Below are 12,716 nucleotides of genomic sequence, written 5' to 3' on the forward strand. Positions count from 1 at the left end.
GTGGTGCACTTAGGAGTCTGTGGAGACAAAGAACTTTGTCCTTGGAGGCAAAGAGGGGAATGTATGAGAGTATAGTTTTACCAACGCTCTTATATGGGTGTGAAGCGTGGGTGATGAATGTTGCAGCGAGGAGAAGGCTGGAGGCAGTGGAGATGTCATGTCTGAGGGCAATGTGTGGTGTGAATATAATGCAGAGAATTCGTAGTTTGGAAGTTAGGAGGAGGTGCGGGATTACCAAAACTGTTGTCCAGAGGGCTGAGGAAGGGTTGTTGAGGTGGTTCGGACATGTGGAGAGAATGGAGCGAAACAGAATGACTTCAAGAGTGTATCAGTCTGTAGTGGAAGGAAGGCGGGATAGGGGTCGGCCTAGGAAGGGTTGGAGGGAGGGGGTAAAGGAGGTTTTGTGTGCGAGGGGCTTGGACTTCCAGCAGGCATGCATGAGCGTGTTTGATAGGAGTGAATGGAGACAAATGGTTTTTAATACTTGACGTGCTGTTGGAGTGTGAGCAAAGTAACATTTATGAAGGGGTTCAGGGAAACCGGCAGGCCGGACTTGAGTCTTGGAGATGGGAAGTACAGTGCCTGCACTCTGAAGGAGGGGTGTTAATGTTGCAGTTTAAAAACTGTAGTGTAAAGCACCCTTCTGGCAAGACAGTGATGGAGTGAATGATGGTGAAAGTTTTTCTTTTTCGGGCCACCCTGCCTTGGTGGGAATCGGCCAGTGTGATAATAAAAAAAAAAATAATATATATATATATATCTTTCTTTCTTTCAACACACCAGCCGTATCCCACCGAGGCGGGGTGGCCCAAAAGGAAAAACGAAAGTTTCTCCTTTTACATTTAGTAATATATACAGGAGAAGAGGTTACTAGCCCCTTGCTCCCGGCATTTTAGTCGCCTCTTACAACACGCATGGCTTACGGAGGAAGAATTCTGTTCCACTTCCCCATGGAGATAAGAGGAAATAAACAAGAATAAGAACTTGAAAGAAAATAGAAGAAAACCCAGAGGGGTGTGCATATATGTGCTTGTACATGTATGTGTAGTGTGACCTAAGTGTAAGTAGAAGTAGCAAGACGTACCTGAAATCTTGCATGTTCATGAGACAGAAAAAAGGACACCAGCAATCCTACCATCATGTAAAACAATTACAGGCTTTCGTTTTACACTCACTTGGCAGGACGGTAGTACCTCCCTGGGCGGTTGCTGTCTACCAACCTACTACCTATAATATATATATATATATATATATATATATATATTTTTTTTTTTTTTTTTTTTTTTTTTTTTTAAAAAAACCGGCCGTATCCCACCGAGGCAGGGTGGCCCAAAAAGAAAAACGAAAGTTTCTCTTTTCAAATTTAGTAATTTATACGGGAGAAGGGGTTACCAGCCCCTTGCTCCCGGCATTTTAGTCGCCTCTTACAACACGCATGGCTTACGGAGGAAGAATTCTGCTCCACTTCCTCATGGAGATAAAAGGAAATAAACAAGAACAAGAACTAGAAAGAAAATAGCAGAAAACCCAGAGGGGTGTGTATATAGTATATGCTTGTACATGTATGTATAGTGTGACCTAAGTGTAAGTAGAAGTAGCAAGATGTACCTGAAATCTTGCATGTTTATGAGACAGAAAAAAGGACACCAGCAATCCTACCATCATGTAAAGCAATTACAGGTTTTCGTTTTACACTCACTTGGCAGGACGGTAGTACCTCCCTGGGCGGTTGCTGTCTACCAACCTACTACCTATAATATATATATATATATATATATATATATATATATATATATATACATACATACAGCAGGGCCCCGCTTTACGGCGTTTCGCTTTATGGCATTCCGCTAATACGGACATTTCAAATTATGACCAAAACTCGCTATACGGCTCCCCCCACCTGTCTTTCTAATACGGTCACAGCGGCCCACCGAGTTTGTTTACATTCTCCCTGAGCACATCTCCTTATTATGTCTGGAAACTTTCCAAAATTTCAAGTGTTTTAAAGTTATTGTATATTTTATATGTATTGTACTTGATAATTAAACTTGTGTACACCTGTACCTAAATAAACTTACACACTGTGCTGGCATGTAGGTACACATTAAAATCACTAAGAGTCTCTCTACTCTTCATGCAATAATAATAATAATAATAATAAAAATAATAATAATAATAATAATAATAATAATAATAATAATAATAATAATAATAATCTCTTGGGCGCATTAATGTCGCATATTACATTAATATAGACATTTCCCTTAATCTATCTATGATATTTTTTTCAAAATTATATAAAAAACACATTATGTAACACACAAACATGATACATGCACCAACAGTATAAAAATTTATACAAATATATATGAGATGTTTACCAAACGGTTTGTAGAATTGTCGGAAGAATTACGTTTTCTCTAGCCCGTCACCTGTTACTAGGGATAACTGTAGAAAAATATTCCTTTCGTATGCCTTCACTTTATAGCTATAATTCTGTACTAACTTGTACACAGTGTAAGAGTATTTGTTTCGTGATTTAATTATTATAATAATAATAAAAATATTATAAGGTAAAAGTTTCACAAACTCTTACAAATGTGCATGAATGAACTAAAACTGGACACGTATTAATACCGTCTATTTCGCCTGACCGAGTGATCGTCCACAACCTGTTCAGTTTGTTTGTTTACGCTGTCTGAGCTCGGTGTATCATTAAATGTTGTATATTACGTTAATATAAACATTTTCATTAATCCATCCGTGATATTTTTTTCAAAATTATATAATAAACACGATACATAACATAAATACATAACAACATATGTGTAGAGAACATAGGATAACCCAAAAAAGTTAGAGTGACTTACTTCCATTGCTTTCACTCAGAGCATCATTTCTTCTCAAAATGATGTTACATGAGAATGGGAGTGTTCTTCTTTATTTATTCTACCGTATCAATGTAGAGACAACCTGTACACAATGTAACTTGTACACAAACCAGACGTGTACACTGTTTACAAAACTTACCTTCGCCTGGTTTGTTTACATAACTCTGCACCTGTCCTCTCTCATGCACTCATTTTTTCTCTCTGGTATGGTAGCCTGGCTGACTACCATACATACCACACTTGATTTTTTACAATAAATACTACTCATCTCACCCTATATTTTAAGGTAAATAATGAGTGAACTGTATATACATTTTATCGCTCTGGGATGCTTAAATATCATAGAAAAGTATGTGCGGGTGGGGTGGCCTGGTATGGTAGCCTGGCTGACTACCATACATACCACACTTGATTTCTTACAATAAATACTACTTCTCTCACCCTAGATTAAGACTATAAATATTTTAAGGTAAGTAATAAGTGCACTATGAGTGTATTGTACTTTTTTATTGTTTTTTGATGCCTGGTTCTATTGCTAACATAATATATGTTAGTGTAAACTTGTTATCTAGTGTTTGTATGCATTTGTAAGTGGAAAAAAGGGTGTTCCACTTTACGGCGGTTTCCGCTTTACGGCGGTAGCCTGGAACCTAACCCGCCATGTAAGTGGGGCCCTCCTGTATATATATATATATATATATATATATATATATATATATATATATATATATATATATATATAAATGTATATATAGAAAGGGATTTAGTTATAGGTAATACATATTTTAAGAAAAAGAGGATAAATAAGTATACAAGATATGATGTAGGGCGAAATGACAGTAGTTTGTTGGATTATGTATTGGTAGATAAAAGACTGTTGAGTAGACTTCAGGATGTACATGTTTATAGAGGGGCCACAGATATATCAGATCACTTTCTAGTTGTAGCTACACTGAGAGTAAAAGGTAGATGGGATACAAGGAGAATAGAAGCATCAGGGAAGAGAGAGGTGAAGGTTTATAAACTAAAAGAGGAGGCAGTTAGGGAAAGATATAAACAGCTACTGGAGGATAGATGGGCTAATGAGAGCATAGGCAATGGGCTTGAAGAGGTATGGGGTAGGTTTAAAAATGTAGTGTTAGAGTGTTCAGCAGAAGTTTGTGGTTACTGGAAAGTGGGTGCGGGAGGGAAGAGGAGCGATTGGTGGAATGATGATGTAAAGAGAGTAGTAAGGGAGAAAAAGTTAGCATATGAGAAGTTTTTACAAAGTAGAAGTGATGCAAGGAGGGAAGAGTATATGGAGAAAAAGAGAGAGGTTAAGAGAGTGGTGAAGCAATGTAAAAAGAGAGCAAATGAGAAGTGGGTGAGATGTTATCAACAAATTTTGTTGAAAATAAGAAAAAGTTTTGGAGTGAGATTAACAAGTTAAGGAAGCCTAAAGAACAAATGGATTTGTCAGCTAAAAATAGGAGAGGAGAGATATTAAATGGAGAGTTAGAGGTATTGGGAAGATGGAGGGAATATTTTGAGGAATTGTTAAATGCTGATGAAGATAGGGAAGCTGTGATTTCGTGTATAGGGCAAGGAGGAATAACATCTTGTAGGAGTGAGGAAGAGCCAGTTGTGAGTGTGGGGGAAGTTCGTGAGGCAGTAGGTAAAATGAAAGGGGGTAAGGCAGCCGGGATTGATGGGATAAAGATAGAAATGTTAAAAGCAGGTAGGGATATAGCTTTGGAGTGCTTGGTGCAATTATTTAATAAATGTATGGAAGATGGTAAGGTACCTAGGGATTGGCAGAGAGCATGCATAGTTCCTTTGTATAAAGGCAAAGGGGACAAAAGAGAGTGCAAAAATTATAGGGGGATAAGTCTGTTGAGTATACCTGGTAAAGTGTATGGTAGAGTTATTATTGAAAGAATTAAGAGTAAGACGGAGAATAGGATAGCAGATGAACAAGGAGGCTTTAGGAAAGGTAGGGGGTGTGTGGACCAGGTGTTTACAGTGAAACATATAAGTGAGAAGTATTTAGATAAGGCTAAAGAGGTCTTTGTGGCATTTATGGATTTGGAAAAGGTGTATGACAGGGTGGATATAGGGGCAATGTGGCAGATGATGCAGGTGTATGGTGTAGGAGGTAGGTTACTGAAAGCAGTGAAGAGTTTTTACGAGGATAGTGGGGCTCAAGTTAGAGTATGTAGGAAAGAGGGAAATTATTTCCCAGTAAAAGTAGGCCTTAGACAAGGATGTGTGATGTCACCGTGGTTTTTTAATATATTTATAGATGGGGTTGTAAGAGAAGTAAATGCGAGGGTTTTGACAAGAGGCGTGGAGTTAAAAGATAAAGAATCACACATAAAGTGGGAGTTGTCACAGTTGCTCTTTGCTGATGACACTGTGCTCTTGGGAGATTCTGAAGAGAAGTTGCAGAGATTGGTGGATGAATTTGGTAGGGTGTGCAAAAGATGAAAATTAAAAGTAAATACAGGAAAGAGTAAGGTTATGAGGATAACAAAAAGATTAGGTGATGAAAGATTGGATATCAGATTGGAGGGAGAGAGTATGGAGGAGGTGAATGTATTCAGATATTTAGGAGTGGACGTGTCAGCGGATGGGTCAATGAAGGATGAGGTGAATCATAGAATTGATGAGGGGAAAAGGGTAAGTGGTGCACTTAGAAGTCTGTGGAGACAAAGAACTTTGTCCTTGGAGGCAAAGAGGGGAATGTATGAGAGTATAGTTTTACCAACGCTCTTATATGGGTGTGAAGCATGGGTGATGAATGTTGCAGCGAGGAGAAGGCTGGAGGCAGTGGAGATGTCATGTCTGAGGGCAATGTGTGGTGTGAATATAATGCAGAGAATTCGTAGTTTGGAAGTCAGGAGGAGGTGCGGGATTACCAAAACTGTTGTCCAGAGGGCTGAGGAAGGGTTGTTGAGGTGGTTCGGACATGTAGAGAGAATGGAGCAAAACAGACTGACTTCAAGAGTGTATCAGTCTGTAGTGGAAGGAAGGCGGGGTAGGGGTTGGCCTAGGAAAGGTTGGAGGGAGGTGGTAAAGGAGGATTTGTGTGCGAGGGGCTTGAACTTCCAGCAGGCATGTGTGAGCGTGTTTGATAGGAGTGAATGGAGACGAATGGTTTTTAATACTTGACTTGCTGTTGGTGTGAGCAAAGTAACATTTATGAAGGGGTTCAGGGAAACCGGCAGGCCGGACTTGAGTCCTGGAGATGGGAAGTACAGTGCCTGCACTCTGAAGGAGGGGTGTTAATGTTGCAGTTTAAAAACTGTAGTGTAAAGCACCCTTCTGGCAAGACAGTGATGGAGTAAATGATGGTGAAAGTTTTTCTTTTTCGGGCCACCCTGCATTGGTGGGAATCGGCCAGTGTGATAATAAAAAATATATATATATATATACAGTGGACCCCCGCTTAACGATCACCTCCCAATGCGACCAGTTATGTAAGTGTAATTATGTAAGTGCGTTTGTACGTGTATGTCTGGGGGTCTGAAATGGACTAATCTACTTCACAATATTCCTTATGGGAACAAATTTGGTCAGTACTGGCACCTGAACATACTTCTGGAATGAAAAAATATCGTTATCCGGGGGTCCACTGTATATTGTTCATACTGTATATTAGCTCTCATGAGTACACAAGACTAATCTTTTTATAAAATATATAAGATATTCTGAACATTAATACAACTTATCTCCTCTATGAGCTAATATGATTTATGTGACTGACATTTCATTAACATATTTCACTCTCAACACTGTTATGGTATATCCCTTTTATATATTCTGATGAGTTTATAACTAAAATATTTCTGAAATATTAAACACTAACATGTTTTATCTCTTGAATGAACTTGAGTATGTCTCACAAGATTGTTTTTTTGATTAAAACATTTCAGACACTCAGAACATTGATATGGTTTATCTCCTGTATGCACTATCATATGTGTCACAAGGCTGCTTTTTTGATTAAAACATTTCAGACACTCAGAGCATTGATATGGTTTATCTCCTGTATGTACTCTCATGTGTGTTACAAGATTGCATTTTTGATTAAAACATTTCAGACACTCAGAACATTGATATGACTTATCTCCTGTATGTACTCTCATGTGTGTCACAAGATTGCATTTTTTATTAAAACATTTCAGACACTCAGAACATCGATATGGTTTATCTCCTGTATGTAGTCTCATGTGTGTCACAAGACTGCTTGTATGATTAAAACATTTCAGACACTCAGAACATTGATATGGTTTATCTCCTGCATGTACTCTCATATGCCTCACAAGACTGCTTTTTCCACTAAAACATTTCAGACACTCTGAACATTGATATGGTTTATCTCCTGTATGTACTCTCATGTGTGTCACAAGATTGCTTTTTTCACTAAAACATTTCAGACACTCAGAACATTGATATGGTTTATCTCCTGTATGTACTCTAATATGTTTCACAAGATTGCTTTTTTCACTAAAACATTTCAGACACTCAGAGCATTGATATGGTTTATTTCCTGTATGTTGTCTCATATGTTTCACAAGATTGCTTTTTTCACTAAAACATTTCAGACACTCAGAGCATTGATATGGTTTATTTCCTGTATGTTGTCTCATATGTTTCACAAGATTGCTTTTTTCACTAAAACATTTCAGACACTCAGAGCATTGATATGGTTTATTTCCTGTATGTTGTCTCATATGTTTCACAAGACTGCCTTTTATGCTAAAACATTTCAGACACTCATTGCATTGATATGGTTTATGTCCTGTATGTACTCTCGCATGTGACACAAGATTCCTTTTCTTACTAAAACATTTCAGACACTCAGAACATTCATATGGTTTGTGTTCTTTATGTTTTCCCATATTTTTTAAATGAAGGTATTTGATTTAAAATATTTTAGTCATACAACAGTGTTATAGTTAATCTTCCTTATGTTCTCACAAGTCTACTTTATGATTTTTAACTATTTTGAACACTTAACATATGGTTTTCCTTATGAACATATTGCCATGTTAAGACTTATTTAGGTAAAACTTTTCCTACTTATGAGCACTAATGAAGTTCATATTGTTAAAAAACATTCATAATTTTTGTTTTGTGTTAAAAGATTAATATATGTACTAGAACACTGTAGATACACTCAACAATATTATTGTTATTATTATTATTGTTATTATTATTGTTATTATTATTATTGTTATTATTATTATTATTATTATTATTATTATTATTTGTTCTTGTGTTTAAACAAATTTCTCTTTATTCTTTTATTGACCCTTTGAGGGTTCAGACACCCAATCTGAAAATTCCCCACAGGGTCTAAAAAATATTATTTTCTCTTAGGAAATCATAGAGAATCTTTTTCTTAATGTAATAAAATGAAATAATTTTATAAAGAATTGATGAGGTTATAGTCCTGTAAATTTTGCTGTGTCAGAAATATTTATGCATTGGCGATTTTCCCCACTTTGAGTCCTGTTTTTGGCCAATTACATAGTTCCATTAGACCAAATTCTTAGCTATTTCACTAGTATGTGTTCTATATTATCAATTAAGCACATAAAACTGCCCAATTCAACTATTTCAACTTCCCAATAAAGTGATTGGAAATTGGAAATATGGCCAATTTCACAAAAAAATCATAATATTCTAATTTCAAAATAGGGTCTAGAATAATCAATGCAGGCAACCTGGCACTAAACTAACATTTCTACTACTTATTTGTTATATTTTTAGGCTTTACAGATGAATTTCATTTTGATTTCTTATTCACAAATTATTTTTATGCACACAAAAAATAGAAAAGTTACTGTTATGCAATATTGTAATAATTGTATAAATAATATCAGTGCATTCAGCAGCACACATTAAACCCGCCAGCTGACGTGTATTGCACACGTGATGTGATTGTTTATCCTCTAATATCAGCAAAAACAGAACATTTCCACAACTCTGAACTCAATTTCAAGTTATTTTCTGTACTAAAATCCATCAAAGTCATTTCTGTAATACATCTTCTATTTTATCAAATGAGACCAAGAAACAGTGAATGCTACTATAAAAAACATATGAAAATACACCAAAAATTTGCTGTTTTAATCCAAAAACACAGTTGCACTTTGTTTTTTTCTCAAGCATTGCCTGCTGCAGGATTTGTTTTATATAGTGCACACTTATCACATAGATGCATTCTCTCATGTTTAGGCCCAATATCAAAAGCAAAATTGTTTAATTAGTCTTTACGTCTGCAATATCAGTTGTTGTTACACTGGTGCTTCTTAGTTAATATCTGTTGCCTGCAATATCAGTTGTTGTTCAAGACACTTACAGTACTGAAGATATAGTGTCTGGCAAGACACAACCTGGTAGTCTTCCACAAAATACTTCTGCAATATCAGTTGTTGTTCAAGACACTTACACTGGTGCTTCTTGAAGTACTGAAGATATAGTGTCTGGCAAGACACAACCTGGTAGTCTTCCACAAAATACTTCTGCAATATCAGTTGTTGTTCAAGACACTTACACTGGTGCTTCTTGAAGTACTGAAGATATAGTGTCTGGCAAGACACAACCTGGTAGTCTTCCACAAAATACTTCTGCAATATCAGTTGTTGTTCAAGACACTTACACTGGTGCTTCTTGAAGTACTGAAGATATAGTGTCTGGCAAGACACAACCTGGTAGTCTTCCACAAAATACTTCTGCAATATCAGTTGTTGTTCAAGACACTTACACTGGTGCTTCTTGAAGTACTGAAGATATAGTGTCTGGCAAGACACAACCTGGTAGTCTTCCACAAAATACTTCTGCAATATCAGTTGTTGTTCAAGACACTTACACTGGTGCTTCTTGAAGTACTGAAGATATAGTGTCTGGCAAGACACAACCTGGTAGTCTTCCACAAAATACGTCTGCAATAGAAACTTGAGTCAGTATAGCACAATATTCCACAATTACCAACACAACATACTCAACTAAAAAAGATTTTTTTCTCTATTGTCACATGCTTCACTAAATAAAATTCTCACTTAAATGTTTATCTGTAAAGATCTTCAAGATAAATCACAAGTTGTATATAATAATTATGTTAACTAATAACTGAGTAAACAATTTGACTTCAACACAAACATCTTAATTTTTATTATATTCTTGGAGAATAATAATATTAATACAGCCTTTCCTCACTTAGCGACGTACTCGTTTACCGACACCTCAGACTTACGATGGGCTCTCTGACCAGTATGTATACCTAAATAATGTATATTAGAGCTGATTTCCTGTATTCTGCTTATTACAATATACAGTACACTACTATATAAACATTTAAAAATATACCAGAAATGTAATAAATGGAGCAAAGATGACATTAAAACAATATCAAACATGGTTGACACAAACCCACTATCATATTATGCTCCTCACTTAGTGATAAATTTGTATACCAACATGGTCTTAGGAATGGAACTCTGTTGTTGAGTGAGGAGAAGCAGTAATATAATCAAGGTGCTAAACCTGAAAAGGTCATAGACCACTGCAGCATGAACTGTGCTAAAGAAGGAATATACAAAGGTCAGAGACAAATGTGTTGTAGGAGTGTGCAAAAGGTAGGGTTAGGAAAGGTTGTGACCCAAAAGCACAAAAATTTGATGGAAAACTTTTGGAATTACGCTCTCACAAATTTAGTAGTCATGCTATATTTACTTATCAGTGATTTTGCCTCTTTTCAGCCCTAATTTGGGCCAATTCCTGTGTTCCAGTCAACCAAACTCAAAGTTATGATGTTAGAACTCCTTTCATTCTATCGATTGAGTACAAGAAGCTGCTCATTTACCTATTTCAACTACTCAGTAAATTGATCAAAAAATACTAATTTTTCCAATTTCACACAAAATTCAAGAAAGACCATTTTACAAATAGGGTTCAGAATAAATAATGAAGACATTCCTGACACTAAAATAACAATTTCTTTGTTCATTAGTCATCTCTCCAGGAACTTCTTATATTATGCTTGCTTTTCATTTCAAATTTTTATTCACACAAAAAACAAAAGTTTTTTCTTAGTCATACAATTGTATAATTATAATAATTGTACTATTGAAACTATTGTACAACTTAAACTACGATAAATTTCTTAAGTATTAAAAAGTCTGTAAGCCATTAAATTAAGTCTGCCCATAATGCCTAGGCATGAGAGTGGCTGTCTTTGCACTGCAACACAATACTCTAAATACAGTGGAACCTCAAATTTCGAACATATAGCTTACCAAATACTTCGAAAATCAAGAGCTTTTTTCGCACCAACTTTGTCCCTATTATTGAACTCGCCCTATTTTTGAACTGCCGGGTACCGGACCTGTCCGCCAGCCCACTGTCCATGTCCCCGTGCAGGCGCCGTGAGCCAATGTGACTTTGCTGATGCTTGAGTGAACACTAACCTGTGCTATCATTCAAACATTTTACGATTAATTCATTGTGTTCAGTGCTTGTGGGACTGTGAAATAAGTTACCATGGGCCCAAAAGAAACTTGATAGTGGTACCGCATGGTAAAGAAAGTGAGAAACACCATCGATGTGAAGAAGGATGACTGTGAAACAGAAACCTGTAACTGTTTTACATGATGGTAGGATTGCTGTTGTCTTTTTCTGTCTCATAAACATGATGGATAACAGGGATATCTTGCTACTTCTACTTACACTTAGGTCACACTTCACAGGCATGCACATGCATGTATATATATATATATATATATATATATATATATATATATATATATATATATATATATATATATATATATATATATATATATATATATATATATATATATATTTTTTTTATTATTTTTTTTTTTATTATCACACTGGCCGATTCCCACCAAGGCAGGGTGGCCCGAAAAAGAAAAACTTTCACCATCATTCACTCCATCACTGTCTTGCCAGAAGGGTGCTTTACACTACAGTTTTTAAACTGCAACATTAACACCCCTCCTTCAGAGTGCAGGCACTGTACTTCCCATCTCCAGGACTCAAGTCCGGCTGCCGGTTTCCCTGAATCCCTTCATAAATGTTACTTTGCTCACACTCCAACAGCACGTCAAGTATTAAAAACCATTTGTCTCCATTCACTCCTATCAAACACGCTCACGCATGCCTGCTGGAAGTCCAAGCCCCTCGCACACAAAACCTCCTTTACCCCCTCCCTCCAACCCTTCCTAGGCCGACCCCTACCCCGCCTTCCTTCCACTACAGACTGATACACTCTTGAAGTCATTCTGTTTCGCTCCATTCTCTCTACATGTCCGAACCACCTCAACAACCCTTCCTCAGCCCTCTGGACAACAGTTTTGGTAATCCCGCACCTCCTCCTAACTTCCAAACTACGAATTCTCTGCATTATATTCACACCACACATTGCCCTCAGACATGACATCTCCACTGCCTCCAGCCTTCTCCTCGCTGCAACATTCATCACCCATGCTTCACACCCATATAAGAGCGTTGGTAAAACTATACTCTCATACATTCCCCTCTTTGCCTCCAAGGACAAAGTTCTTTGTCTCCACAGACTCCTAAGTGCACCACTCACTCTTTTTCCCTCATCAATTCTATGATTCACCTCATCTTTCATAGACCCATCCGCTGACACGTCCACTCCCAAATATCTGAATACGTTCACCTCCTCCATACTCTCTCCCTCCAATCTGATATTCAATCTTTCATCACCTAATCTTTTTGTTATCCTCATAACCTTACTCTTTCCTGTATTCACCTTTAATTTTCTTCTTTTGCACACCCTACCAA

General features: G+C 36.8%; 2 protein-coding genes across 2 annotated transcripts in view; both read right to left on the bottom strand.

Annotated features, from left to right (window-relative positions):
• Positions 1-2,254: 2,254 nt before the first annotated feature.
• Positions 2,255-9,146, bottom strand: LOC128691813 (zinc finger protein 84-like). The gene has a single exon (XM_070080650.1). It carries the CDS (start codon positions 7,775-7,777, stop codon positions 6,737-6,739), a length of 1,041 nt encoding a protein of 346 aa, XP_069936751.1. The 5' UTR covers positions 7,778-9,146; the 3' UTR covers positions 2,255-6,736.
• A 47-nt stretch (positions 9,147-9,193) lies between these two features.
• The window catches only part of LOC138851480 (uncharacterized), a 50,796-nt gene continuing 47,273 nt past the window's right edge, over positions 9,194-12,716 (bottom strand). The window contains exon 2 of the mRNA XM_070080649.1: positions 9,194-9,826. Within this exon, the coding sequence (XP_069936750.1) occupies positions 9,194-9,826 (633 nt within the window). The remainder of the gene's footprint in view (positions 9,827-12,716) is intronic.

This window comes from Cherax quadricarinatus, unplaced genomic scaffold (genome assembly GCF_038502225.1).
Source record: "Cherax quadricarinatus isolate ZL_2023a unplaced genomic scaffold, ASM3850222v1 Contig760, whole genome shotgun sequence".
NCBI classification, from domain to species: domain Eukaryota; kingdom Metazoa; phylum Arthropoda; class Malacostraca; order Decapoda; family Parastacidae; genus Cherax; species Cherax quadricarinatus.